Source organism: Falco peregrinus, chromosome 3, assembly GCF_023634155.1.
Source record: "Falco peregrinus isolate bFalPer1 chromosome 3, bFalPer1.pri, whole genome shotgun sequence".
Classification (NCBI taxonomy): Eukaryota; Metazoa; Chordata; class Aves; order Falconiformes; family Falconidae; genus Falco; species Falco peregrinus.
Genome location: NC_073723.1, coordinates 117,238,750 through 117,266,364, shown reverse-complemented (window position 1 = coordinate 117,266,364; position 27,615 = coordinate 117,238,750). Strand labels below are relative to the sequence as shown.

Genomic DNA, 27,615 nt, shown 5'->3' with positions numbered 1-27,615 from the left:
TCGGGGGGGTTCACGTGTTTGCTCACAAGCGGGTGGCAGAGCTTTTGCCCCCGTGAGGACCCTGGGTGTGGAAAGGGGCCGCTACCTCATTTGAAGAGCTGTTGTCAGCCCTTTGAAAGAGCGAGGCTGATGTGTGGTGAGTCGTGGCAAAAACAGGCGGTCGCCTGCATTTTCAGCCGGAGTTTCAGTGCACCGCAGGACACCTGTGCTGAGTTTTGCGTGGTCTCTGCGGCGCCGAGCTCTGCTACGGCGGGCGCGGGCAGGAGGGTCCTGCGGAGGGGTTGGGGGGGGGGCGGTTCAGCTCTTGATTTCTTTCTTTTCTTTGGACGTTGCCTTTCTGCAGGCTTTTTCCATCGACATTATACGGCACAAAGACTCTATGGATGAACTGTTCAGCCAGCGCAATGAGATCTTTGGGACGTGTGGTGAGGAACAAAAAGCGGTTCTGCAGGTGAGCCTCCCTCTGCTCTTCACTGCGGGGGGGGGGAGGCAGCGAGGGGGGGAGAGGCGAATGCTCAGCTCTTGCACAGGCTGAAGTAGTTTAAAATTACCCCATCTTTAGTAATTCCCACCAGTGTTAGCAGAAATCTCTTTACATTTATTACTCTCCTTTATTGCATGTTTTTATTGCAGCGTTTGGGGATGGAGGGGGGGGGGGGCAGTGGAGATTTCTGAGGCTGCTTTAATTGGAATTACAGCTTGTGCGCGTGGAAAGCCACCAAAGGCACCTCCTGCTCTTCCAGCTCGCAGCGTGCAGCTGGCGCTTTTCCTGGGCCCTTTTGCATCCCTTGCTAGAACTCTCCTCCCTCTGGTGTTTGGGGGGTTGTTTTTTGTTGTTTTTTTTTTAGGAGAAAACCGAGTCCCTGGTGCAACAGTACGAAGCCGTGAGCCAGCTCAACTCGGAGCGCTACGCTCGCTTGGAGCGTGCCCAGGTGCTGGTCAACCAGTTCTGGGAGACCTACGAGGAGCTGAACCCGTGGATCGAGGAGACACAAGCCCTCATCTCCCAGCTGCCTCCTCCGGCCATCGATCACGAGCAGCTCAAGCAGCAGCAGGAGGACATGAGGGTAAGAGGATGCAGCATTTGCAACCTCCAGTGCCATCAGTTTTTCTACCTGAAGCAGAGACACAGCGCTCACAGGAGCAAGAACGCCTTTTTTTCTGAATTTTTCTGATTTTTTTTTTTTTTCCCCATTCTCTTCTTTTTGGGGATCCCCACCGGTGTCCTACAAGCGTGCCACGAGTGCACCGTGTGGAAATCACTAGTTCCATTGGAGCGCTTCTTGATAAAATACAGATTGCACCCGAGGGAGCCTGGCTGCCTTCGGATCTCCTGCCTGATTGCAGCAGGGAAAACTGCCTTGTGCTTTTAGGGTAGAGAGCTGCAAAGCAAGTTTTCTCAGTGGTGTCCCCCGCGGTGCTGTGGGGAGGGTTGGGACCCCGTGCCGGGGAAGGACCGGTGCTGGGCGATGTGCCGGCACATGCAGAGCCATAGCCATGTTAGGAAGAGCCGAGTGCCATGTGCTTGGCAGATGCTGGGGGTCAAGAAATCCAGGGTGTGGGTTCGCTACCAGATACAATCGCTGCTCTCGGGGTGTCGCGTGAAATAAATAGGCAGCGGCTTTCAATTGGGGTTGTGTTTTTTGCTTTCCCGCACCCCACCCCCCCCCATTCCCTAGCAACTGAGAGAGTCCATCGCTGAACACAAGCCTCATATTGACAAGCTGCTGAAAATCGGACCGCAGCTCAAGGACCTCAACCCCGAGGAAGGGGAGATGGTGCAGAAAAAATACTCAACGGCTGAGGCCATGTATGCCAAAATCAAGGAGGAGGTGTGCCAGCGGGCTCTGGCTCTCGACGAAGCCGTCTCGCAGTCCACCCAGGTACGCTGGGATGCAGAGGAGCCGCGTCTTCTTCTCACGGTCCCCTGGGGAAGCCATGTGCTTTGAAATGCAATTTTATTCTGAGTGCTACGATGGTAAAAAACCCTTTATAAGGCAGAACGTGGTCAGACACCTCCAGGGTAGTTTCCTGCTGCTCAGCACTGCCTGCAAGAGCAGGAGAGAAGGCGTTTGAGTCTTGACATAGTAAATAGGGTAATAAATTTTTACAACCGCAATAATGATGCTCGTTCAAAGGGGCTGTTTTGGCATCCACCCAAGGTTGGAAGGGCTCGGAGAGCCTCTTGAAAGAGCTCGGAGAGATAAGTTTCATTTCTGATAAGCTGCGTGTGCAGCGAACAGCCATGGGATCCTTTGCATGGGAGAGTTAACAGGCATCTCCAGGGTCTGGGCATCTCCAGAGAAGGTCGGTGACTGCAGGAGCGGAGATATGGAAGGAAGGGCAGAGACTTGTAGGTGCCAGAGTCCAGAAAGGGGGTGAAGAGTTTCTGCTCCTGAGGGTTTATGACCCCTAGCTACGTTTCATTTCACCCCGTGTTACCGTAGCACAGCTGGTTTTTGTCATGTCTGGGTGTTTTTAATTCCTCTATTGTGTAGTCACTTCTCTTGGTTTGCACTTGTATTAACTCCAAGTTTTTCCCCCCACACCCCCCTCCCGTCTCATCTCTCACTCCCATTGTGGAATGTGTTATCTGTGTGTGTTGCTGCCTGTGCCCGTCCTCCCCACATGGTCCCATTTCATTCTTGTGTTGACTGCGCCCCACCATTGCAGATCACGGAGGTAAGCCCCAGCGCCACAGACGTTCATTTACACTCTTACTTTGGGCTGATTTCTGTTTGACACCCGGACTTTTTTATTTCTGGCCCACGCACAGCTCAGCAGAACGTGCTTAAAAATTAACCCCTGGGGGCCTGAAGTGGTGTTTCGGAGATGGCTTGTGTTGCATTGCCGTCCAGGCTCAGCCCTGGCCAGCTTCGGCGGGGAGCGCTTCTTGCAGAGCCGAGGGTTTGCTTTCAGAGCACACCAGTGCACAGAGCTTTCTACTTTAGCTGGACTTGCTGGTTTGCTCCTGCTTGTTGGCTGAGCCAGCCTGCTCCTGATCAACTTTGCACCAAGAGCCTGTCGCCCCTCTGCTGTTGGAGCTTGGGACTGGGTGAAGCCCCACACCCGTGTCCCGCAGAGAGGGGAGCGGTGCTGGCAGCCTGCTCCTCGCCAGCAGAGATGCTTCGGGATCTTTAAGGCCAAAGTTGACTTTCAAATAAAAATAGAACGATAATCGACCCTGCTAGACCCCCCCCTCCCCTCTTCCTCTCTCACTCCTGGCTTTCTGGTTCGGCTTTTGGTGAAGTCCCAGCTCCGTGGCAGCTCGCTGCTCCCTGTGCACACGCAGCTTTCCACCATCCCGTTGCCTTGCTGGCGCTGGCACCCAGCGGAGATCTCCGTCGGCACCAAAGGCGGGCGCTTTTCCGGAAGCATCTTTGCACGGATGCTCAAAGAACCGCCGGCGGGTCTTCTGGCCACGCTGCCCACCCGCAAGAAGCGGGACAGCAACCCAAAGCGTGGCTTTTGGTAGGGTCGAATCCGGTGACAAATCGCCGCTGTGCTGGCTCCGCGGGTGCCTGCGCTGGTCTCTCCCGGGCTGACGTATGGTTTGAACTGGTGCAGCCTGGGGCTGTTGGCAGCAGGGAGCAGAGGCAGGGCACGAGCAGGAGGCTGCAGGTTGAATTGCTGTTGCAGGCGATGGCTGTCCTCTCCGAGAGGCCGCTGGGTGCAGCGCTAAGGGCTGTTGCAGACGCGGGGAGCGATGCAGCCTCGCTTAATCTCGCCTCGCCTTCCCTAATGGATTTGTTCTTCTCCAGTTCCACGATAAGATCGAGCCCATGCTGGAGACGCTGGAGACCCTCTCCTCCCGCCTGCGCATGCCGCCCCTCATCCCCGCCGAGGTCGATAAGATCCGGGAGTGCATCAGCGAGAACAAAAATGCCACCGTGGAGCTGGAGAAGCTGCAGCCCTCCTTTGAGGCTCTGAAACGCCGCGGGGAAGAGCTGATCGGCCGCTCGCAGGGGACCGACAAGGACCTGGCAGCAAAAGGTATCTCTGGGGGGATTGAACAGGAGGTGCTTGTTGGGCCGGTCCTTCCCAAACCATGGCTCCGTCACTGTTGGGGTGGCTTTGATGGCCCAGGGAGGGTATCTCAGAGGGTCTCCTGGCCCTAGGAGGAAGGATGAGTCCTCTGTATGGAGATGTTTGGTGCCTGCTTCCATCTGGAGCAGACAGGGTGGTATCAGCCAGAGGAGAAAGAAGTATTTGTGGCTTCTCAGGCAGAGGTTTCGGCTCAGCCAAGCTGAGCCCTCATCCTGAGCCGGTCTCTTGTGACAACCGTTGGTGGCCCCTGCAAAATGATTTATTGGTGTTGATTCAGCATCTAATGGAGCGCAGGAACATCCCCGGCACAAAAAGACCTGTCAACAGGATTGGCACTAATTGGCACCTTTCTTGGCAGCTCAACGGCCAGCTCATGGACTGACTGAGCGTAGACTTCATGCTAGAGGTGGCCAGAACAGAGGTTCATTGGAGGAGAGTGTGTGGGCAAATTTGCCCTGAGCTTGCCTGCACATAAATAAAGGCTTTATTTTTGCAAGCTGGAGTTTCTCACGTCCCTCAGTATCTCCCAGAGTTAATGGGCTGACAGTCCCAGTCATCTTGAACTCCCATTTGAATATTCTCTTCGCTGTTTCTAAGTGGAAAGCGTTTGTGAAACACTCTTGAGTTGTAAAAAGGTTTCCTTCTTCACTGAATGTTTTTGTTCCCTTCTTCAGTAATCCAGGATAAGTTGGATCAGATGGTCTTCTTCTGGGAAGACATCAAAGCTCGGGCGGAGGAGCGTGAAATGAAGTTCCTTGATGTCCTGGAGCTTGCAGAGAAGTTCTGGTATGACATGGCAGCCCTCCTGACTACCATCAAAGACACACAGGACATCGTTCACGACCTGGAGAGCCCAGGCATTGACCCCTCCATCATCAAGCAGCAGGTGGAAGCGGCAGAGGTGAGGGCCATGGCACTGTCCTTCTGTCTGGCACTTGTCTGCACCCAGCTTGTAAGCTGAAATGGGACAGGTCTGCGGCACAGCCATGGCCAGAAGTGGTCATAGAACAGTTTTCTAGGCAGTCAGTCGGATCGTGAAATGTTATTTCCATTGCAATTTGGAAGCGCAAGGGAAGAAATAGAAAGGTATTTCCTATGTCCCTCCCCACACCCTGTTCCAGACAAGAAAACGATGCTTAAATCACTTTTATCTGCTACTGTTTGGGGAAGGTCCTCAAGCGTGGGGTCAGTTGTGTGCCCGCTTGTCTTGAGCGATGTGGAAGTTTGCACGGTCCTGCTCCCAGTCGGAGCCACAGGCAGCTGAGCGGGAGGTATATATTTAGGTTTGGGATAGACAGGAGTGTAAAACTGGACAGGCTGGGATTTGTGTGGTGTCGGTTGTTTCAAACAAGTGACATCCACTTCGGATGGATTTGACTTGACTCGGACCTTGGGGAGCGGGCATGTTGCTTTTTGCTCTGCTGTTTGCCCTTGCTGTTTCCCTCGTATAACCATTCTGACCTGGGTTTGCAACTTGTGAGTCTCCAAAAATGTTGTCTATATTGACAAAATCCTCCTGTAAACGGTCCATCTCTTGTAAACACCCCCTTCAGTTCAGGCACACGTCAGGCTCAACACGGACGTTCTGATATCGGTTCTGGTGGCCAGAGGTGGGAGCAGAGCGGTGGGTGGTGGCCACGCTGGTGGGCCAGGTGGCCACCAGCCCGCTGTGTGACCTGGTCCCAGGGGCAGGGGGCAGGACACCTGCGCAGGAAGGACTCTCCGTGCTTCAACCCTCTTCTTCACGGGGTGATTTGGGAAGAGCATTTAGTAATCAATGGCTTCCTTCTGTCGCTGCGTTATGTGCAGACTATTAAAGAGGAGACGGATGGCTTGCATGAGGAGCTGGAGTTCATCCGACTCCTTGGAACCGATTTAATTTTTGCCTGTGGCGAAACTGAGAAGCCAGAAGTGAAAAAGAGCATTGACGAGGTAGGAAAACCAGCAGCTTCTGCTCCAGATAAAATCAGGTGAGAGCAAGCGGGAGCTCCAGCAGAAGAGCCTAACGAATTTTGTGGGCAATCTTGTTTTCCGTAGATGAACAATGCGTGGGAAAATCTAAACAAAACGTGGAAGGAAAGGCTTGAAAAGCTCGAAGAAGCCATGCAATCGGCTGTGCAGTACCAAGATACGCTTCAAGTAAGAGGCGGGGCTGTTTGTGTGGAGGGGGTAGACCTTGGGCACACCACTGCGAGTTGGGCACACCACTGTGAGTCCTCTCCCTTGAGTCATACTGGGATTTGCGCTAATGCAAAGCAGGAAACATTTTCTGGGCGAGTGTTTGCAGCCTCTGGTAGAGCCTGTGCTCAACAACCTGCTCCGAGGAAGAGCAGAGAGTCAATTGCGTTTTGTCTTTCCAAATTGGTCCGCGTTTCTGCACGAAGCAGCAGGGATGAGCCTGGCTGCCGTCAGCTCCTTATCCGGGAGGCAGGAGAGGCAAGGAAAGAGCTTGCACAAGCGAGTGCTGGCCAAGCAGGCATCCCTGCCCCGAAAAACAAGTTTCGTGGGTTTTTTTCGTGGTGCCAAGGCGATGGAGGCACCAGCCCCGTTTGCCCGACGAGCCGCACGGGGCGCGCGCTTTGCCCTTCCCTTGGCTAACGCTGCCCGTGCTCCTTGCAGGCCATGTTCGACTGGCTGGACAATGCCGTGATCAAACTCTGCAACATGTCGCCCGTCGGCACCGACCTCAACACGGTTAAGGAGCAAATGAACGAGATGAAGGTAGGCGGGCGGAACGGGACCGGTTCTCCGGTGCTGCCTTTGCATCGCCGGGCGGGCGCTCCAGTGATTCATTTTGTTCTGGTTTTTGTCCTGCTTGTTTTGGCAGGAGTTTAAAATGGAGGTTTACCAGCAGCAGATTGAGATGGAAAAGCTTAATCACCAAGGTGAACTGATGCTAAAAAAAGCTACAGATGAGACAGACAGAGACATCATAAAGGAACCACTGACGGAGCTGAAACATCTCTGGGAGAACCTGGGCGAGAAAATCGCTCACAGACAGGTAGAGATCTGGGCTCTCGCAAGTGTGGGGCTGAAACTCGCTGGAATGCTCCACCTCCTTCCCAACTCAAACTTGCCTTTTCCATCCCTGTCCTTGCCCAGCATAAGTTAGAAGCCGCTCTCCTGGCGCTCGGCCAGTTCCAGCACGCCTTGGCGGAGCTGATGGCCTGGCTGACCCACACCGAGGAGCTGCTCGACGCGCAAAAACCCATCAACGGGGACCCGAAAGTCATCGAGGTGGAACTCGCAAAGCACCACGTGAGTACTCCCACGCCAGGTACATTTTTAGTCTATTCCTGTGGCAGGATTTGATTTCTCGGGAAGGGTTTGAGTTGGGTTGAGTCCATGGGAGCCTGAAGGAATTCACAAGGTGTTTTGGAGAGGTTTCCGATGTTTGCCTCCCGCGTCTGGTCTAGGTGCTGAAGAACGACGTCCTGGCCCACCAAGCCACCGTGGAGACGGTGAACAAAGCGGGCAACGAGCTGCTGGAGTCGAGCGCAGGGGACGATGCCAGCAGCCTGCGACACCGCCTGGAGAAGCTGAACTCGTGCTGGGAGTCGGTGCTGCAGAAGACGGAGGAGAGGGAGCAGCAGCTGCAGTCCACGCTCCAGCAGGTCGGGGGGACGTGGCAGGGTACCCCCCGTGCTGAGAGTCCGCTTCCCCCATCGCTTTGGGGCAAAATGAAGGGGGAAAGAGTTTAGAGAGACACTTGGGGGGGTGTTAATGCGAGTTTTTCACTAACTCTTAGTCCTGGAATGGTTTGGTGCCCGAAGCGCGGCAAGGACCAGGCACACCCGCGTGCTTAAGGTTCTTCTGTGTATAACCCTCCTTAAGGCACTGCTGCATCCCGCTCTGCCTCTTTATCTGGTTTCAAAGCAAACACAGTGTTAACCTTGGCGCATGATCAATGGTGGCTGATGTCATCTGATGGGTGGCCGATTATATGTTCCTGAACAGGCCCAGGGTTTCCATGGTGAGATTGAAGATTTCCTCCTGTGGCTAACGAGGATGGAGAGCCAATTGTCGGCATCAAAACCCACAGGAGGTCTGCCAGAAACTGCCCGGGAGCAGCTCAATGCCCACATGGTAATTTCTTAGGAGAGATTTTTAATGCTTTTAATTCAGCAAGCTCCTGTCTGTCAGATATCAGCATCAAAGCATCTCCCTTCTGTATCTGATGGGAGGAAGAGCGTTTCCCTGGTCCCTTTGTACAGATAATTTTGCACTTGACGCCTGGGACAAGCATCACGATGTTCTTTAAGCAGCCCTTTCTCGGCTTAAAGTGTCACGCTGCTGTCACTTTGCTGCCTGCCCCGCACCCAATTCTCTCATCGCCCCAGCCGCGGGTCCTCTCCCAGCTCTCCCTTTGTCTCACGCTTTGGTGGTGCCTCCCTTGCAGGAGCTGTACGGCCAGCTGAAAGCCAAGGAGGACACATACAGCCAGCTGCTGGCCAAGGGGCGACTGATGCTGCTGAACCGCGATGACTCCGGCTCTGGCTCGAAGACAGAGCAGAGCGTAGCGCTGCTGGAGCAGAAGTGGTGTCTGGTCAGCACGAAGATGGAGGAGAGAAAGGTAGCCTTGGCGGGGAGAAGCCGGCCACCCCTGTCCCATGGTCTGACAGCAGCTGCTCCCTGCTTTGCCGCCCTGCTTGCCCCGGGGGGGAGGGATGGAGCCGGTCAGGGCTGGCGTTTGGTTTACTTTATTTTTTTAAACAACCTCTCCCTTCCTTGGTTGTGCAGGTTGGGTTTTGTCTTTCAGACGGTGCTGTCTGAGTGTCCATCGAGCTGGTGCTGTTTTTTTCTAGATAGTCATCCCAGGGGGTTAAATCACACAGAAAATGAGTCAAATTGCATTTTGGGGTTAATTTAGAGGAGAGGTGGGAAGAAACCTCCTGCGGCTCAGAAAGGCAGGCTTTGTTGGTGCTGTGCAAGACAGCCAGCCAAATCCTCCTCCGAGCTGCCTCCATCCTCGGCTTTTGGCCGGCGATGAGATAAAACAAGGGATGCGGTGGCCTCAGCCCAAGAATAAATGTGCAGCGCTGCAGCTGTTGCCGTCGGAAGATCATCCACCTCATTTCCCGAGCCGCTCTCCCCATGGCCATCCCGGTCTCAGGAAGCTGAGGGTGACGCAGCTGCTGGTGTGCCGATGAAGGTCTCCCCTTTCAGAGCTGCTTGTGGCTTTGAAAGCGAGCGGTGGCTTTCGCTGAATCCCCCTCCCCTTAGCAAACAAGTCGCGTTCCCAGGCTGAGGCGATGAGGTTCCTGTTGGAGGGACGTTTCGGCCGGGACACAAAGGCTGCTTCTGTCTGTGAAACTGCAGATCGTGAGCTCTCACAATCCATGTTGGTTTGGGTTTTTTTCTCCCCCTTCTTCCCTTCCTCCCTCCCCGCTGCGGCAGGCAAAGCTGGAGGAGGCACTGGCCCTGGCTACCGACTTCCAGAATTCCCTCCAGGACTTCATCAACTGGCTGACACTGGCCGAGCAGAGCCTGAACATCGCACCCCCGGCCAGCCTGATCCTCAACGCCGTGCTGGCCCAGATCGACGAGCACAAGGTACCGACACCGCCAGCACCCACCGGCTCCCCGGGATGGGGGCACCTCATCCCCCCTGCGCCCACGGGCTGCTCGCGGGCACGTCCAGCTGCCCTTGCCTTTGCCCTTGGCAGGTGTTCGCCAACGAGGTGAACGCTCACCGGGATCGGATCATTGAGCTGGATCAAACTGGGAACCAGCTGAAGTTTCTCAGTCAAAAGCAGGATGTCGTGTTGATCAAGAACCTGCTGGTGAGCGTCCAGTCCCGCTGGGAGAAGGTTGTCCAGCGCTCGGTGGAGCGGGGACGGGCTCTGGATGACGCCAGGAAGCGAGCCAAGCAGGTGAGAAATGTGGGAAGGGGGCGGCAGACCCCGAGGTGCGGCCAGCCTGGGAGGGCAGGAGGTCACAAGACCAGAAGGGGACTGGGGACACCACTGGCGTTTGGTTCCAGACTTGCTCCTGTTGCTTTGCAGTTCCACGAAGCTTGGAAGAAACTGATCGATTGGCTGGAGGATGCTGAGAATCACCTGGACTCGGAGCTGGAGATTTCCAATGATCCCGATAAAATCAAACTCCAGCTCTCCAAACACAAGGTAGAGCCCTGCCAAAGCAAGACCGGTGCTGGATGCTGGGTGGGAGGGCGCTTCATGGGGAGGGGGAGAGGACATCTCCTCTGCCACCTGGACAGGGGAAGGGCACGTCCGTGCCCACTGCTGGCATGGAAGATGTTCAGCTGGGGATCTTCACCAGCACCGTGTATCGGCAGGGAGCCGGGGCCAGGCTCTCTGAAGTGGTTTTGTTTTCTCTCCGGTTCCCAGGAGTTCCAGAAGACGCTTGGGGGGAAGCAGCCCGTCTACGACACCACTATCAGGACAGGCAGAGCCCTCAAAGAAAAAGCCTTGCTTCCAGATGACACTCAAAAGCTGGACAATTTGCTGGGAGAAGTGCGGGATAAGTGGGACACGGTGTGCGGCAAATCTGTGGAAAGGCAAGTCCAGCCCCGGCGTGGTACCAGCGGCGCCCGTTTGCCGAGGACCCTTAGCAGAGGGGAGAGCAGAGGAGGGGAGGCGATTTCATGGGCGGGTTGGAGGAGGTCACTGGGGCACGCCAAAGGGAGGTGACTTTGTTCCTGGAAGTTCACAGGGTTGTTTGTTTTTCAGGCAGCACAAGCTGGAAGAAGCCCTCTTGTTCTCTGGCCAGTTCATGGATGCGCTGCAGGCCCTGGTGGATTGGCTCTACAAGGTGGAACCCCAGTTAGCTGAAGACCAGCCCGTCCATGGTGACCTGGATCTGGTCATGAACCTGATGGACGCTCACAAGGTGAGAGCACCTTTCCCAGCTCTTCAGCGGGGCTTGTCTTCCCCCAGGAGCCAAAGAACAGAGGAGCCAGGGTTGGTGCCTTGCTGCAGAGCTGTGTGTCTCGCTGCTTTGCTTGGCTGCGGCCATCAAGGAGGGCAAAACCAGGGCGAAGAAGTGGGAAGAAACTTTTACGTTACTGGGAAGGTTACAGGAGCTGGAGCTCCATCCTTCCGAGTTGCTACGGGTCAGATCTGCTGAGGGTTTGGTTTTGAAAAAGTGCTTGAATTTGTAGTCCTCTATAAACTTGGCTCTTGGCAGTGTTCTCCGGTGTGTCTTGGAGACCGACGCTCCTGGGTTTGGATTAGGTCAGACGCTGAAATCCCCAGGCAGGGCTTGGGCGTCCGCTCAAGGCAGCCACTGTGGTGCAGCCTGAGCAGAGGCTGGAGCTTCCCTGCTCCAAGTCACGGCCGCTTCTGCCAGGGTGGAAATCTGGGGCTCCTGCCCATGCAGAGCTACACCAAAATACGCTCAGGAACCACCTGCCTCCCCTCCCATCGCGCTGGGTTGTGGTGGATCCCTGGTGTGGGTGCAAAATCCATGATCCAAACTATATCAGATGTGCCCTCTGGGTTTCCCCACACACACACACGTGAAACTGGCTGGAACCGATGAGCCCTGCTCATCTTCTGCCCTCTCTCCCTCCAGGTCTTCCAGAAGGAGCTGGGGAAGCGGACGGGGACGGTGCAGGTGCTGAAGCGCTCCGGCCGGGAGCTCATCGAGAACAGCCGGGACGACACAACCTGGGTGAAGGTGCAGCTGCAGGAGCTCAGCAACCGGTGGGACACGGTGTGCAAACTGTCCGTGTCCAAACAAAGCCGCCTGGAACAAGCCTTGAAGCAGGTGAGCAGAAGAATATGGGTGGAAACTCTCTTGGGGAGCTTTGCTGGGCTCCAGGTTTGTGCTGGGAGCTCAACAAAAAACCTCAGTTGAGGTTTTGCCCAGTGGCTGATCTCCTGGCCGAGCAGGACACATCAGCCCTGCACCAGTTAACCAGTGAGAACTGCAGAGCGGTGGGCTGGTGTCAGTGATTTCCTCATTTTTTTCCCCAAAGGAGAGCCGATTAAAGGGTGATTTGGACAGGGAGGATGAAAAGCTCTTGCCGCTGTGCACAGCAGGAATAGAGCGGTGATCAGAGACCATCCAGGCTGGTGTTTGCTGATGGCCAAATGTCCAGTGCGAGAGTGAGACCTAGGTTGAAGCTAAAAAAAAAAAAAAAAAAAAAAAAAATAGAAAAAAGTCAAAGGTTTTTAAGTCGTTTTTACATCAAGTAGGCAATTTCTAGAATAAACTACCAAGGTGCCAAATTGGTCAGAATACAGGGGTTTATATATATATAATTATATATATAAATATATATATATATAAAAAAATAATTAAATTCATAATACAGGGGTTTATATATATAATTATATAGATATATATTAAAATAAATAAATAATTATATATATATATATATAAAAAATAGTTGTGCTGTTTTTAAAAGCATTTAGTTCTTCAGTGCAGCTGATGCCAAGGGGAGGGAGGTGCTGAGCCACAGGGGGACCCGTCTGCTGGTGCTGCACACATCCAGACCAACAGACGGGGCTTTTCTTCCCCTTTTTTAATGAATTTTTCAGGTCCCTTTCAGCTGTTTGGGTCTCTGGCTCTCGGCAGTGACCGAGCAGCCCGTTTGGGGAGGAGGAGGGCTGACGCCTGTGCTTTTGTCACCGCAGGCAGAGGAGTTCCGGACGGCGGTGCACATGCTGCTGGAGTGGCTCTCGGAGGCTGAGCAGTCCCTGCGCTTTCGGGGAGCGCTACCCGATGACGCCGAGGCGTTGCAGTCCCTCATTGACACGCACAAGGTAGCGGGGGGCTCTGATAGCCAACCCGAGTAAAACTTACGGGGGGGCAATAGCACGAAATAATTCACTGGGGCCTTTCAGGAGTTCATGAAGAAAGTGGAGGAGAAGAGAGTGGACGTGAACGCGGCGGTGGGCATGGGGGAGGTCATCCTGGCCGCCTGCCATCCCGACTGCATCACCACGATCAAACACTGGATCACCATCATCCGAGCCAGGTTCGAGGAGGTGAGTCCACCCGGCTTTGGTCCAGGCTGATGGGGAGAGGCGGCGGTGGACACCACCACCAGCATTGGCCATGGTGGGGTTGGCTCCTGTCCTGGTTGCTGAGTCATCTCCTCGTTTCCAACAGGTTCTCACGTGGGCGAAGCAGCACCAGCAGCGACTGGAGTCTGCGCTTTCCGAGCTGGTGGCGAACGCAGAGCTTCTGGAGGAGCTCCTGGCTTGGATCCAGTGGGCTGAGACAACCTTGATCCAGCGGGACCAGGAACCCATGCCGCAGAATATCGACCAGGTCAAAGCCCTCATCTCTGAACACCAGGTGAGCCCAGTACTGAGCATGGATGGGCGCTGGGGAGAGGAGCAGGGTTGGGTTTTCCCTGCCCATCCATGGAGGAGACCTTGGCTTCTCTTGGAAGTCCCTATCAAAACAGCATGTCACCCAGCCGTGTCACCTGGGAGCAAAGCCATCCCAGGGGATGGACTCCCCCATCTGCAGATACTTGACCACAAGCCCCCGTTGCCGGTGCTTGATGCTGATGTCTTTGTGGGCTTGACAAATCCCACGGAGGATGCGGCGCAACAGGAGACCAAAACCATCTCGAAACCGCAAAGGTTTTCTTGTCCCTTCTGTATTTTGACAGTCCTTTATGGAGGAGATGACACGGAAACAGCCAGACGTGGACCGGGTGACGAAGACGTACAAGAGGAAAGCTACTGAGCCCCCCCACGGCCCTTTCATCGACAAGTCCCGCAGCAACAGTACGTCTCCGCTCCATCCGTGGCTTCTGGTGAAACGCGCTGCGACGGGAGGAAATGAAACGCCTAGGAAACGAATTAACTTTGATTATCAATTAACAAGGCATCCTGCACTGAGAGCCACCAGGAAGGTGGTTGACACTTGTCAGGAGGGGAAGATGCAGGTGGCCCGGGTGGAAAGAGCCGTGCTGGGGTGCGCTGCGCTGGGGGAGGCGTGGGCTGCCCCTGCTCTTCCCTTGCTCTCTGCAGTTGCTTTGCGATGAGGTTTTGGGGTCCTGTTTTATGTGGTTGAAGCCAGAATCCAACAGGAATTTTCAAAGGCAAAGGGAGCACCATGGTGGAGGTGTTGGGTGCGGAGCCGTCCATCACCCTGGCCTCCTACCTGGGGGCACCGCATCCCTGCAGAGCGCAGCCTGCGAGGCAGTGGGAGCTTCCCCATTTGAAAAATAAAACACATTTCATTGCTGCGCTTTCCTGGACCACCCAGGCTGGGTGAACCCACCACCGCCACCTCAAACCATGCCTTTTTCTCCCTTTTTTCCAGGAAAATCCTTGAGTCAGGCCACCCCCCCCAGCATGCCCATTATCTCCCAGTCGGAAACAAAGAACCCCCGGATAAACCAGCTCTCGGCGCGCTGGCAGCAGGTCTGGCTGCTGGCGCTGGAGCGGCAGAGGAAGCTCAACGATGCTCTGGACAGACTGGAGGAGGTAACGGCACCGGGTGCTGCGGGCAGGGGCGGGGGGAGCGCTGCCGGGGGGTGCTCACCCGAGGGGTGTGGGAAGCATTTTAAATGGGTGCTGCCTCTTGAATTGCCCAGCTCTTGCAGACGGTTGCTGCTGCCTTTCTGAAAATGCCAAAAGAAAAAAAAAATATTCCTGAAATATTAAGGCTGAAAACTTACCTTCTGTAATTAACTGCACATTAATGAACTGCTTTGTGCTCCTGCAGTCGGTATCTGTAGAGGTAATGACAGCCAGGCCTGCTTTACTCCTAGTAATTAGTATTAACAATTACTGTCTATATCTTTTCCAAGCATCTAATGTAATTTTTGTTTTTATTTACGCTTAACAAAGCAGCTATGCCCAGAAGTGAGTGTTTTTGGTTTTTTGTTGCTTTTGCTGTAGGTCAGTTCAGTTTATACGTATTAATGTTTTTTCTTTGTTGCTTTTAACTCCCAAGAATGTTTAGAGAAAAAAAAAAACAAACCACAAAACCCCACGCTAAAAATTGTTGCGTCACTTGTGAGCTGCTTGAGCTGGTGGGGTCATGGGGGTCCTTTTGGTGGGGGTGGATTAGAAGGGGGTCGAAGGGTGAGCGGCTCATCTGGGGCTGGTGGCAGGGTTTGCAGAGCTGAGATGTGCCCCAGCTGCTGTCTTTACCTGGAAAATGAGCAAAAAATTCCTTCTGGGCTGCTTAGAGGGAAAGGGAGAGGGGAGGCACATGCCCAAAACGATGCCAGCCATGGGTTTTCCTCCTGGGCAGAGCCTGGCGAGTTGTTAGGTGAAACCCAGGTGAGGAAGCATCCCTAAATGCCCGAGCAGAGACGGGGCGGGGGGGGTGGATGTGTGTCTGTGTGCCAGTAGCTGATACCTCTGCATATGTGTACGTATAGCAGCGTGGGGGATGCTGCATCCCGTGTCGATGGTCCCGTGCTGCGCAGTCCACGTGGTGGCTGTTGGCTACGCTGTGTGTCCTTCTGTTCTGGAAAGCTGATTTGAGCCACCTTCTCGTTAACGGGGGTCATCTGGATAAAGCCAGCTAAACCAGCCCGGGAGGGGGGCAGTGAGTTAGCACCGGGAGCTCGGGCACGGGCTTGCCGCGAGGCCAGTGTTTCGGGGTGCTGTAGAGCCGGGGGTGCTGCTCCTGCCGGGATTTCCCCCGCTGACCGGCGTGGGTTTCCCTCCAGTTGAAGGAGTTTGCAAACTTCGACTTCGACGTCTGGCGGAAAAAGTATATGCGCTGGATGAACCACAAGAAATCCCGCGTCATGGACTTCTTCCGACGCATTGACAAAGACCAAGACGGGAAGATCACCCGGCAGGAGTTTATCGATGGCATCCTGGCCTCCAGTAAGTCCCTGCCTGCCCTAAAACGAGCTTGGAAAACAGCTCGCAAAAAAATCAAAGCATAACCCCTTGGCGCGGTCGCCTTCATTTTTTCCCTCTTCGAGATCATAGTAGAGGAACCATCACAAGTCCACTGAGTGGACCGTGACACCACCTTGGGGTGACAAGGTTGTCCCTGCTCTGGGACCGACGTCCCCAGCTCTGCTGAGTGAGGTCCCTGCATCAGTTGCTCATTTCTCTCTCCTTCCAGAATTCCCCACCACGAAGCTGGAGATGACCGCGGTGGCCGACATCTTTGACCGCGACGGCGACGGCTACATTGATTACTATGAATTCGTGGCCGCTCTCCATCCCAACAAGGATGCCTACCGCCCCACCACCGATGCCGACAAGATCGAAGATGAGGTAAAGCACCGAAAGAGATGGGGGCTGGGGGTGGGGTGCTTCAGGCTGCGGGGGGGGGGGGGGGGTTGGGCGTGGGGAAAACAAAAAGGAGAAAAAAAAAAGGGATCGTGGTGGCACTGAGCCAAAATAATTGGCTGGTATGGAGAGCCCCTATGGGGTTTTTGAAGGAAAGGCTGGTTAGGTCTGTGTTTTATCCGAGCGGTGCCCGGTGTCGGGGGAGATTCCCCAAATCCTGGTCCCTTACCTCTCTTGTTGGCGGTGGCAGGTCACCAGGCAAGTGGCCCAGTGCAAGTGTGCCAAGAGGTTTCAAGTGGAGCAGATCGGCGAGAACAAATACCGGGTAAGGCACCGGGGGCCAAATGCTGCCCCGGCGGCACAAATCCTGCTCCCTCTTCCCACGCGGGGCGGGGATCGCCAACGGGATGCCCAGCCCAGTGCAGGGGGACCCTGCCGGGCTCCCTGGGGCGAGACGGAGACCTCGTCCTCTGGCACGGCTGGCTGCCGGCGGGGGTGGCTGGGCTGTGTTTGCCCAGCGCCGTGCTCAGCCCCAGGGCGTTCCCTGCATCGGGAAAGTATAAAAGTGTCCCTGTTCTGGGGCAGCCGGCCCGTCGGCCCCGTGAAACGCTGCATTCACGCCGCCAGCAGCCGCCCTTGAAGTTTTCCTTGTGGATGAGTGTACCTTACGCCTGTGTTTTTCTTAGCCGGCTCCCGAAGAAGGGAGAATAATTTCCTTAAAGAATCTCTTTGTAACGAGCTCGCCTGTTGACGTTTCAAATCGTTCACCGAGGTGAACTGGCGAAGCGAGCTGGCAGCAGAGCTCTTTTCCTTTCCTGCCCTTTTTTGGGGGGGGGATTATTTGGGGCTGATGCTCCGGCCGGGAAGAGCCGAGCTGCAGCGCTCTCCCCCCCGGCTGCACTGGCCCCAGGTTCCCCCAACTTCTTACAAATAGCGTAAACCCCACAGATTTCTAACTACCTGCAGTTAACAGTTTTCATGATGATTGCACTGTTAATCCCATAAATGTTTTTCTTGTTTTTCTTTCCCCTCCTCTTCCTCTCGACTTTTTCCCCCTCCCCATCCCTGCTCCCTCCACAACTCCTCTCCCTCCATAGTTCTTCCTCGGCAATCAGGTACAGTTTGCCTTGCGATGCTGTCTCTCACCTCTTTTTTTTTTTTTTTTTTTCCACCTTTTTTTTTTTTAATTTTATTTTTTAACAAACGTAGCTTTGTGTGTCCATGATGCTGCTCTGTCCTTTGTTGCTGTGGGAGGATGTGATCTGTGAGCGCTGCTCAGCAGAGCCTGGTACAGAGGAGTGCCTGAGCTGGGAGGGCCACCCGAAAATAAACCTGCATTGGGCAGAAAAAAGGGGAAAAATTGGAAAAGCAGGATTTGACAGAAATGGAGGGTTTTTTTCTCTCCGTGGCTCCTTTCTTGGATTTTTTTTTTTATGATACTGATGGTAACCAGTGGTGAATCACTGCACCCTGTGGCAGAGATGGGCTCATGCCCGGGACTCTCAGTCAGGGAACAGCCACCCCAGATGAAATGGGGGCTACACCTGCCTGCAGGAGGGTTGTACCAGGCTCTGGGTGGGTTTGCATCGCCGTCACCATGCGAATGCCGAGTCCACCCCTTTAATCCCGTAGATAACCATAACTAAACCCTCATCCCCGCTACACCCGGTGAGTAACTCCTAACTGGAGCAAGGCTCACAACACCCGCATGTATCCCCGTTCCTGCCGTGAGCCGAGATGAGCAGTGCAGCGTGCGTGAGTGCCGGCTGGTTCAGGGGGCAGAGCTCTTTTTTTAACAGGACTGGAGCATCACATCCCGTTACGATGTGCCCACCGCCCCCACTCAAACAGAAAAGCATCTTTTTCATGTGGAGTGATGGTGCCCTACCAAAAACGTCCCCAAAAAGACACAAACTTGGATGTCAGAAGCGGGTCCAGCAGAGCTCTGGCTTGAATTTAGGCAGTGATTATAGAAACATTTGCAACAGCAGCTGAAATATAATGGAAACGTGGCAGTGGAAATGAGAATTGACTTGTCCCTGGTTTTCCCTGGTACAGAACTAGCTCTTGGAGACACCTGACGTAGAGCCTGGAGAGAGGAAAGGCAGCTCCCCCCCTCCTCCCTGCCCAGGGGCACCTTGGCCGTGCAGAGCTCTTTCATCCCCCCACTGGGGCGAGCACCTTTTGGTAGGACCCCCCCAGTTGGGGAGACCCACCAGTGCAGGGGCCAGGGTCGCATATCCCTGTGGGAAGGAGGGTTGGAGATGCTGCTACCTCCGCCTGCTGTCACCCATCTGAGTGTGGCTTTGCGTTCTCCGTTTTCATTTAATGCCTTGTGTTTTGTGTTCGTCTCCACCCAGGGAAAACATTGCTGATATTTTTATTATTATTATTATTATTATTTTTAATCATTCTGAAGATGATCTTGCTTTCGAAAGCTGGTTCCCCTCTCTTCTCATCGCAGCAGCTCTGCAGCCCTGGATGCAGAGCTGCTACATCCCAGCCAGGCTCCCAGCATCCTGTACCGGCTCCGCCACCGGTGGGATGCGGAGGGCAGTCGGGAGCCTGGGCTCGGCTATCCAGGAGCTTTAGGGAGCTTGGAAAAAACCAGACACACGCTTCTGATTCAGGGTGCACTTGTTTGATATTGCAGGTGTTTAAAATCACTAATGAACATTGCAATCACTAATCAACATTGCTGCGGGATTCCTGCCTGGATTCCCATCCCTCTGCACTCACTGAAACATCCTCACTGGCGATCTCTGCGGCGCGGGCTTGCTGGCTGGTGGGGTCAAGTCTGAGGCTCGGTGAAATCCCTGGATTTCAGACTTGATGATCAGAGGTTTCTCACTCAGCGGGGACACTGCTTGCCTTACAGATTCACTGGTGCTCAGTGATCTGAATCAGCCGGCTCTTTTCCACCTGGGCTGCACCAGGAGGGTCATTGCATTGCCAGCCTCTATTTCCTTCACAAGAAAAGGAAAAACTACAATTCCGGGTGAGAAAAACCCCATTCAGAGACCAAATTCCAAAATCTCATTGGGTGCCCTAAAAAATTCTCTCTTCCCAGCTTTAAAACTAAAGGATTTGGATAACTGCGTCATTTTAAAACCACACGGCAGAAAAACCCCTGTAAATTGGTACTAGCCTGAGCTTATTCCAGAAGAACTGATTTGGAGAAACCTTAAAAATACTCAATAATTAATTCAATTCATGAAAGCATTTGGTGCAGCCCGCTGTGGGAAGGAGCCGAGCATCCCTTGGTGTGTTCCCCTTGTCTGAACTGTTTCTTGGCTCCACAGTTCGGCGATTCCCAGCAGCTGCGGCTGGTCCGTATCCTGCGGAGCACAGTCATGGTTCGCGTCGGTGGAGGATGGATGGCCCTGGATGAATTTTTAGTGAAGAATGATCCTTGCAGAGGTAAAGCAATTCCTGGGGGTTTATACAACTGGTGCCATCTCGCCCGGTGAGGGGAGGTTGAGAAGTTCTCCGCTGTGACTGAATGACCAGATTGGGTCTGGCTTATCCAAATAGGCAGGACTTGGAGAAAACAGATCCAAAGCAAACCACAGGAGTTAAAATATTTGGCAATACCGGAGGGAATCTCGCAGCCTTTAGCCAGGTGTCCTGGGAGGAGAAGAGGGCAAGGTGGTGCATGTTGGTTTTGAGACCCCAGCGAACAGAGCTGCGTGGCCGTGCTGGAGGTCTCGGCTTCCTGACGAGGCGGTCGGTGCGTACGTGCGACTCTGTGGGTGATGGAGTGGGCTTCCTAAAGGTGACCTGAAAGAACTCAAAAGGTTCAAAGCTGGGAGGTGGTAAAATCCTGCTCTGAGACACTCTGGGGAGAAGATGCTCCAGGCCAGGATCCGTGACCCCGTGGTTCTGCTGCACTGGGCTGTGGCCACGGGGCGCTGGTGGTCCAGGCTCATCTGAGGGCATAAGGAGATGTTTCTCCTGTGGCTTTGCACAACTTGATTTCTCTCTGATGTATTTCTAATGCAAGTTTTCTCAGTCTGTCTGTTGTCTTTAGCTCCTTTGGTGAGACACGTTTGGAAGGGAGGATTGGGATAATGCAGACCAGGGTCACGTACTGCGGGCACAGAGAACCAGGGTCGCCTCCATCCCAAAACCTTCAGTCTGGAGGTTTTATCACAGTCGGAGCTGTTGGGCTGGAAGTGACACTGCTGTGACAGGCTGAGAGCCGTGACCGTGGGACAGAGAAGGATTAGCCAGCAGGCTGGCCAGGAATGAAGTGCATCGAGGCTGTTTATTTTGGAGAATTTAGATCTGCTCTCCATATGTCTCTGTCTCACCGGGGTCTCTGAGATGTTAATTGCTTTGGGTATGTCTTCTTCAAGCTGCTGCCTAACCCTTCCTTGCTCCTGCTGGCCGACGGCTGTTGCTGAAAGCAGCGTGATTTACAGCGTGTACCACTTGCTTCAGGGAACCCTCAAGATTTTCCTGCTCCTCCGACCTCCCCCATTCATGCTTGGCAGCAGATGTTTCAAGAGTGCTGACAATCGGGGTTGTTTCCATCCCTTGGTTATCTCAGCGTGGTACTTCCCTTCTGCAAATGCCGCCTTGGCTTTCTGGGCCATAATGCATCGACTCTGAAATTGCTCCCGCATCCCGTAAGGCTCGATGCGTGCCCTTGCTCCCTGTTGGAGCACCGTGAGCATGAAAAATGTTGGCAGTGTCAGCTGGTCCAGGAGCCCACAGACTCTCTCCCTGCTTGGTTGCCTCTTGCGCACTAAAGGGAGACCCTCCAGCTCTTGGAGGCATTTGGAGGAAAATTTTCAAGTTAGTTTTGAATGGTTGGTGGTCACTTCTCTCCCCCCTCTCCCCAAAAACTGGTGAAGAGCTGCCCAGAGCTGTGAGAGGGCAGGATCTCAGCCCTTCATAGCTCTTATTATTATTTTTAAGCCACGTTGAAGGTGACATTGGCCACTGTTGTAACACAGTGTTTAAAGGCCTCTAGGATGCTTTCCCCAAGACACAAGAGAATAATAGAGCATCCAGTATGAACTCATGGGCATCAGGCAGCTTTTAATCAGCTGATTTCTTGGAGAGCTGATCCACGGCAGAGTTGGTTAAGGCAGAGCAAGAGCCAGGACAGTCTCCCTGCCATCCACTCGCCCTCGGACATGGGCTTGGGGAGACATCAGTGGGACGAGCGCTCCGACCCCCGGAGCCTCCTGACCCCTGGAAATGACGTGTTCATGTGAACCTCAGGTCCCCTCTTCTTTATCCCCTTCCAGCACGAGGACGGACCAACCTTGAACTCCGAGAGAAATTCATCTTGCCGGAGGGGGCCTCCCAGGGAATGACCCCGTTCCGATCGCGAGGCCGAAGATCAAAACCATCCTCCCGAGCAGCCTCCCCGACACGATCCAGTTCCAGCGCCAGCCAGAGCAACCACAGCTGCGCCTCCATGCCATCCTCTCCTGCAACTCCGGCCAGCGGAGCCAAGGTGGGGTTCCCGCGGGAAGCCTTCCTCTTTCCTCTCCTTTAGGGACCAGTGGCCTCCAAACCCATCCCGGCGAGATGAGGAGGAGGAGGAGGAGGATGTTGGGTCTTTGGGGCTTGGTGGTTACTGTGGTCTCTAGAAGATGTTCATGGTGTCTGCAGGAGGAACCTCCTGTCCATGTGGGATGGGTGGGGTGGGATGGTGCAGGACAGGTTTCCAGCCCACTCCGCAGGAGCATCCCCGGCACTCCCGGTGCAGCCGAAGGCTCCTGGTCCCTGGGGCAGGGCTGTGCCATAGCTGTGGTGCCTGGACGGCACGCAGGACGAAGCCATCGCCCATCACCTCTCCTTTCCCATCGCATCATCCGCCCATGCATGTTTTATTTCATCATCTGTTTGGGTTTTTCCCCCTTTATTTTAATTGTTATATTTCCTGTTGGGTTCTCGTTTCATTTTAGTGCCGTTTCCCCCCCATTCCAGATACTTTTCCATTTCTTTTTTTTTTTTTTTTTTTTCCACTCACTTCCACCTCTCCCCCCTCTCCTTTGGATTTTCCATTTCACAGACTCCACATCACTTCTCTCGATGTTATGACAAACCCTGGTTGATAAACAGTAAAGCGGGCACCCCCCTGAGGGGATTCGATTATTCCGACTTCCAGCTCCTGAGCGCCGAGGTAGAGTATGGTCTCACAGCTCCGAGGACCTGCCAACAGGCTGGAGTGCCGCTGGCACGGAGAAACCTTGCTCCCCTGCCTGTTTTTAACGCTTTCCTTGTGGTAGAGCAGCGCTTGTTAGCACCGCTAACGCTCGGACTGTTAGCGTTTTTCATGGGTTTCTAACTCGGATTAAATAAAACATCGACCTGAGAAGAAAGCGCAAAGGCTGGCAAGTCACGGTTACCTGCTCTCTAACCAAGAGAGCAGCATTTATCCTCTTGTGCTTTTAAAAAAAAGTATTTTCCAAGCTGTAATAGCTTTTAAGCATTGAAAAGAGGCCGTCTTTGGCTTTCAAAAATTGCAATCCAGCAGCCGAGTTGAGACTTGAAAATCAGCTACAGCGCATGCACAGTACCCACGTTGCCTTCATTTTTATTTATCACCGCATTGAAGCACGTATTACGGTGTGTCGGGCACTTTCACCGGCTTGATGCTTCCAGGAGGATGAATTCGGGCTGAGATTTTGATCTCCCTAAAGTTACAGCCTCCTTGCGGATTTCCCTTGACCTTGTAAATCGGTGATGAGAAATACCGGGTGGATCTCGGTGGTTCACGCAGCGGTGGTGTGCGCTGGCGAGATAACTGCGTTCTTGCTTGGCGGTGCTTTCACGCAGAAAAGGAATTATTTTATATCATCAGAAGGTCAGGAGCAGTTCCCCAGTTGCCCCAAATTGCCTGCTTGCTGCCTATTATCAAATAGGACCAAGGATGAGAATGGAAATCTCTGATGATGAAAATGGTACCTTCGCAATCATGTGTTAATGGATTTTAATTCCCTCGGCACCCCCTCCCCCCCTCCCCTCCCCCACCGCAGCTCCAGTTTCAATGGCTTTTCAAGATGTCCAAGATTCTCCAAAATCACCAAATCACAGGGGACGGAGGGAAAACTCTCCAGCTGTTGTTTTTAAAGCTCGCGGGGAAGTGCCCTCTGGTATGAACATCCATCTCTGCGGGATGCAGCTGGGCTGGAGCCATCCCTGCAGCGCGGCGGTGTGTGTCCCCCGTCCCCCCCGGGTCACATCGGGCAGCCGCTTTCCTGCAGCGCTGCCCCAACCCCAGCGCTTTGCTTGGTGTCTGGAAACTGGAGCTGCCTTTTCCAGCTGGATCCAGGTGCCCTCACCCTGCCGGCACCGGCCCCTTCGCCCCTTCGCTTTCTTCCGCAGCGGTGGGAGCAGAGCTGCCTGGTGCGCTGCTTTCCACCCCCGCCACCTGCATTCGCAGCATCTTAAAGGTCAGGAAAAGCACCGTTTCAGGATGCGACCGAAGCCGATTCGGTGTGTTTTATGTCCCTGTTCATCACTGGTGGTAGGTGCATGGACCTGCCCAGGGCACCGGCACCAGGGCGACATCCCTCCATCTCGCAGGACGCGCTGCGCTGATGCCTCCCGACAATGGGATGCGTTTCTCAAGACACTGCCTTGTGTTCAACCTTCCAAAATCATCCATCCTGAGCTGCTTAGATGCTAAAATACATTGTTTGTTTTTTTTTTGCAAGATTTCACATTCTCTTTGTGGAGCTTTTGAGCCCCGATGGTGTTGCCCTCATCCAGATGGACAGCAGCTTTGCTTTTATTTATTTTTTTTTCCTAAAAAATAGCTGTGCATCAGCCCGCAGCATGCAAACCGCCCTTGCCCTCCAAATTTTCAGGATCCAGGTGGTTTTTTTCTTTTTTATTAACCGCTGCTGAAACGACAGCTTGTGTTCTCCTTGACCGTTAAGATGGGCGTTCCTTAAATGTCAAAATCTTTTTGCCGAGGTCCTGATCTCAGGCGTGATCTTGGCCCCGTCACAGCCCAGGTGACAGCTAAAAGATGTTCCCTGTGTTCTTCCTCCCAAGGTGACCCCCTCTGCGGGCAGCAAGCTGAAGCGACCCACCTTCCACTCCAGCCGGACCTCCCTGGCTGGGGACACCAGTAACAGCTCCTCACCAGTTTCTACAGGTGCCAAAACCAGTCGGGCAGGTAAGTGAGGTGCAAGAACTGAAAAACTCCTGCTGCCACCTTTGTGGTTGCTGAAATTGGCAGAGAAAATATTAAATATTTCGGGAGGGGGATGCCCACCGTGGTGTCCCTGCCTGGGAGGGAAGATGCTGCAGCAGTTCGGCAGCGCAAGGGCTTGCTGCTGCTTCATTAAAAGCTCGGGAATTAATCTGTCCTGATGCTGAACCCCCTGTTTCAGGGGTGCTGGGCGGGTGGTTGAAAGCAACCACAGGGGTGCTGGGGATTTGGGTGCTGGGGGGGATGCGGCTGGGGGACAAGCATCTTCCTCATCCTCTTCATCCGCCCACCGCTGGGGCTCTCGGTTTTCCTTGCAGATCCTAAAAAAACAGCCAGTCGTCCCACCAGCCGTGCCGGGAGCCGTACTGGGAGCCGGGCCAGCAGCCGTCGGGGGAGCGACGCCTCGGATTTTGACCTGCTGGAAACGCAGTCGGCGTGCTCGGACACTTCGGAGAGCAGCATGGCTGGCGGGCAGGGCGGCTCGCGCCGGGGGATGGCCAAACCCTCCAAAATCCCAACCATGTCCAAGAAAACAACCACTGCCACCCCAAAAACTCCAGGCCCTAAAAGATAATACTGTACCCATGCCCTCCCGGGGGGGAAAAACAAAAAAAAAACAAACAAAAAAAAAAACCACACCAACCTGTGTCCAATTTTTAACCCTGCTACATACATTGGATGTATATTTATTCTAAATGGGAGAAACTATATTGTTAAAAGTGTAAAAGAAAGTTGTGTTATGAAGCTGCCTTATTTGGGGGTTGTTTTGGGTTTGGTTTTTGGTTGTTTTTTTTTTTCTTTTTTTTTGTAAGTTACTATTTTCATGTGAATATTTATGTAGATAAAAATTGCCTCTCGGTGACCCCTGTTCAGAGAGGGGCCTGGAAAAACTGAAATGTGGGAGAGAAAGAAAAAAAAAAAGAAAAAGAAAAAGGAAAAAAAAAAGAAAAGGAAGCAAAAAAAAAAAAAAGGTCAAGATGTGAAAGTGTAAAGAAAAACTAAAATATAAATAGGATTTCTGCGCGGTGCAGGGTGTGAACCTGCTTTATCTTTTAGGATTGTTTCCTAAATGCATCTTTATAAACTTAACTTGCTGTCTCAGCAAGGTAAATTATATTTAAAAACAAAGACCTGAATCCTGCAGTGTTCATGGAACTCTCTTTTTGTAAATCACAGATACCTCAACCAGAGAAACATGAGGTGAGGGGACTTGGGGCTTATGTTTCCATTTTTTTAAAGCTATGTGGTTTTACCTGAAGAAAGAGGAGTTTGACTTAATAAAATTTGCACACACTACAGCGAAGGTCATGACGATTGCTGTCTTGAAAATACTGTCCCGACAACTTCGTTTTTAAAGAACAAACAAAGGGGTGGTGGGTTTGGGGGGGTGGGGGTGGGGGGGTCACGCTGAAGCTGGCCGGAGGAGAGCACGCTGGTAAGATTGCAGTTCTGGATCACTCGGATACATCCCTTAGTGGTGGTGGGTCCTATGAATTAAAGGATTCTTCTGGATTGATGGCTTAAGAGACCAACCCAAGGTGTTCGCTATTTATCTGCATCTCTCGCTCTTCTTTTCTTTTTTTTTTTTTTTTCCTATTTATTATTTAACTGGTCATTCCACTTCCAACCAGGCTGAGATTGATGTGACCTCTGCTCCTAGAAGAAATCTGGACTTACACGCACAGTTGCTTGTCCTTGAAACGAGTCTCACCAGCACACTTGCTACAAGTCCTGTCTGGCTTTTGTACGCTACTTTTTCTTTGTAATTAAATCAAACTGACCAAGTGACCAGGAGACGGGCCAGGGGCGGGGAGAGGGCTCTCCAGAGCTCCTGTATTTATTGAATATTGTTCCTCTCCGGCTCTGACCGTGTTGCTGTGTGATTCTCTCAATTGGTTGAAATTGAGGCAAAACTGAAGCTCTACCAATGAATTGTTTAAAAACCAGACAGATTTTTGTATTAAAATTGCTTGCGGTAATAAACAATCTTGCCTCCGACTTTATTCCACGGTGTTAAGCTTTTTAAAGTACGAGAGCTGGCGGTGGCCATGCCCACCGGGTGTCCACACACAGGTGCGAGCAGGGAACCCCCAAGTCCCAAAATTAAAAGGCTCAGGGGGGTGGGTGCTCGCTGGTGAGGGTGGTCGGGGGGGATGAGGACGCGCTGGCAAAGCGAGTGCCCGCCGGTGAGGATGCTGGCTGATGAGGGTGCCTGCTGGAGTGGGTGTTTGCCGGTGAGGGGGCCTGGGGAGGTGCTGGCTGTCGGTGAGGTGGGTGTTCAGTGAGGCCAGTGGCCGTGGGGGTGGGGGGTACGGGGTGAGGACCCATTGTGGGGAGTGTCCACGGGGATGGGTGCTGCCAAATGGGTGAGGGTGGATGCACAGGTTGGGTGGCTATGGGAGTGGATGCTCATGGGGTGGGTGTCCATAGGGGTGGGTGCCCATGGAGTTGGGTGTTCATGGGGTTGGGTGCCCATGGAGGTGAGCATCCCTAGGGATGGATGTCCATGGGTTTGGATACCCACACAGGTGAGCATCCCTAGGGACAGGTGCCCATGGGGTTGGGTCCCCATGGGGTTGGATGCCCATGAAGCTAAATGGGTGAACATCCCCAGAGATGGGTGCCCATGGAGGTGAGCATCCCTAGGGATGAGTGCCCATGGAATTGGGTGCCCATGGGGTTGGGTGCCCATGGGTTTGGATACCCACGAGGCTGAGCATCCCTAGGGATGGGTGCCCATGGGTTTGGATACCCCCGAGGCTGAGCATCCCTAGGGATGTGTGCCCATGGGTTGGGATACCCACGAGGGTGAGCATCCCTAGGGATGGGTGCCCATGGTGCTGGGTGCCCACGAGGGTGAGCATCCCTAGGGATGGGTGCCCATGGGGTTGGATACCCACGAGGCTGAGCATCCCTAGGGATGGGTGCCCATGGGGTTGGATACCCACGAGGCTGAGCATCCCTAGGGATGGGTGCCCATGGGGTTGGATACCCCCGAGGCTGAGCATCCCTAGGGATGGGTGCCCATGGGGTTGGATACCCACGAGGCTGAGCATCCCTAGGGATGGGTGCCCATGGGGCTGGATACCCACGAGGCTGAGCATCCCTAGGGATGGGTGCCCATGGGGCTGGATACCCACGAGGCTGAGCATCCCTAGGGATGGGTGCCCATGGGGTTGGATACCCCCGAGG

The 27,615-nt window shown here is 53.7% G+C and overlaps 1 protein-coding gene across 10 annotated transcripts in view; it reads left to right on the top strand.

Annotated features, from left to right (window-relative positions):
• Positions 1 to 26,421, top strand: part of MACF1 (microtubule actin crosslinking factor 1) — a 146,020-nt gene extending 119,599 nt beyond the window's left edge. For 5 of the 10 annotated variants that reach the window (XM_055800173.1, XM_055800169.1, XM_055800170.1 and 2 more), the window contains 34 exons: positions 344 to 451; positions 849 to 1,067; positions 1,680 to 1,883; positions 2,674 to 2,682; positions 3,762 to 3,993; positions 4,722 to 4,948; positions 5,857 to 5,979; positions 6,085 to 6,186; positions 6,667 to 6,768; positions 6,875 to 7,048; positions 7,150 to 7,305; positions 7,464 to 7,661; positions 8,005 to 8,133; positions 8,447 to 8,620; positions 9,445 to 9,600; positions 9,714 to 9,920; positions 10,053 to 10,172; positions 10,398 to 10,571; positions 10,744 to 10,899; positions 11,584 to 11,778; positions 12,651 to 12,779; positions 12,861 to 13,004; positions 13,129 to 13,317; positions 13,640 to 13,757; positions 14,299 to 14,462; positions 15,662 to 15,824; positions 16,072 to 16,226; positions 16,492 to 16,566; positions 17,339 to 17,356; positions 19,544 to 19,661; positions 21,500 to 21,711; positions 22,273 to 22,383; positions 24,264 to 24,387; positions 24,741 to 26,421. In XM_055800173.1, the coding sequence (XP_055656148.1) occupies positions 344 to 451; positions 849 to 1,067; positions 1,680 to 1,883; positions 2,674 to 2,682; positions 3,762 to 3,993; positions 4,722 to 4,948; positions 5,857 to 5,979; positions 6,085 to 6,186; positions 6,667 to 6,768; positions 6,875 to 7,048; positions 7,150 to 7,305; positions 7,464 to 7,661; positions 8,005 to 8,133; positions 8,447 to 8,620; positions 9,445 to 9,600; positions 9,714 to 9,920; positions 10,053 to 10,172; positions 10,398 to 10,571; positions 10,744 to 10,899; positions 11,584 to 11,778; positions 12,651 to 12,779; positions 12,861 to 13,004; positions 13,129 to 13,317; positions 13,640 to 13,757; positions 14,299 to 14,462; positions 15,662 to 15,824; positions 16,072 to 16,226; positions 16,492 to 16,566; positions 17,339 to 17,356; positions 19,544 to 19,661; positions 21,500 to 21,711; positions 22,273 to 22,383; positions 24,264 to 24,387; positions 24,741 to 24,997 (5,142 nt within the window). In that variant the 3' untranslated portion in view covers positions 24,998 to 26,421. The remainder of the gene's footprint in view (positions 1 to 343; positions 452 to 848; positions 1,068 to 1,679; positions 1,884 to 2,673; positions 2,683 to 3,761; positions 3,994 to 4,721; positions 4,949 to 5,856; positions 5,980 to 6,084; positions 6,187 to 6,666; positions 6,769 to 6,874; positions 7,049 to 7,149; positions 7,306 to 7,463; positions 7,662 to 8,004; positions 8,134 to 8,446; positions 8,621 to 9,444; positions 9,601 to 9,713; positions 9,921 to 10,052; positions 10,173 to 10,397; positions 10,572 to 10,743; positions 10,900 to 11,583; positions 11,779 to 12,650; positions 12,780 to 12,860; positions 13,005 to 13,128; positions 13,318 to 13,639; positions 13,758 to 14,298; positions 14,463 to 15,661; positions 15,825 to 16,071; positions 16,227 to 16,491; positions 16,567 to 17,338; positions 17,357 to 19,543; positions 19,662 to 21,499; positions 21,712 to 22,272; positions 22,384 to 24,263; positions 24,388 to 24,740) is intronic. The other 5 variants (XM_055800175.1, XM_055800174.1, XM_055800177.1 and 2 more) reach the window with 3 other exon arrangements.
• The last annotated feature ends 1,194 nt before the right edge of the window (positions 26,422 to 27,615 follow it).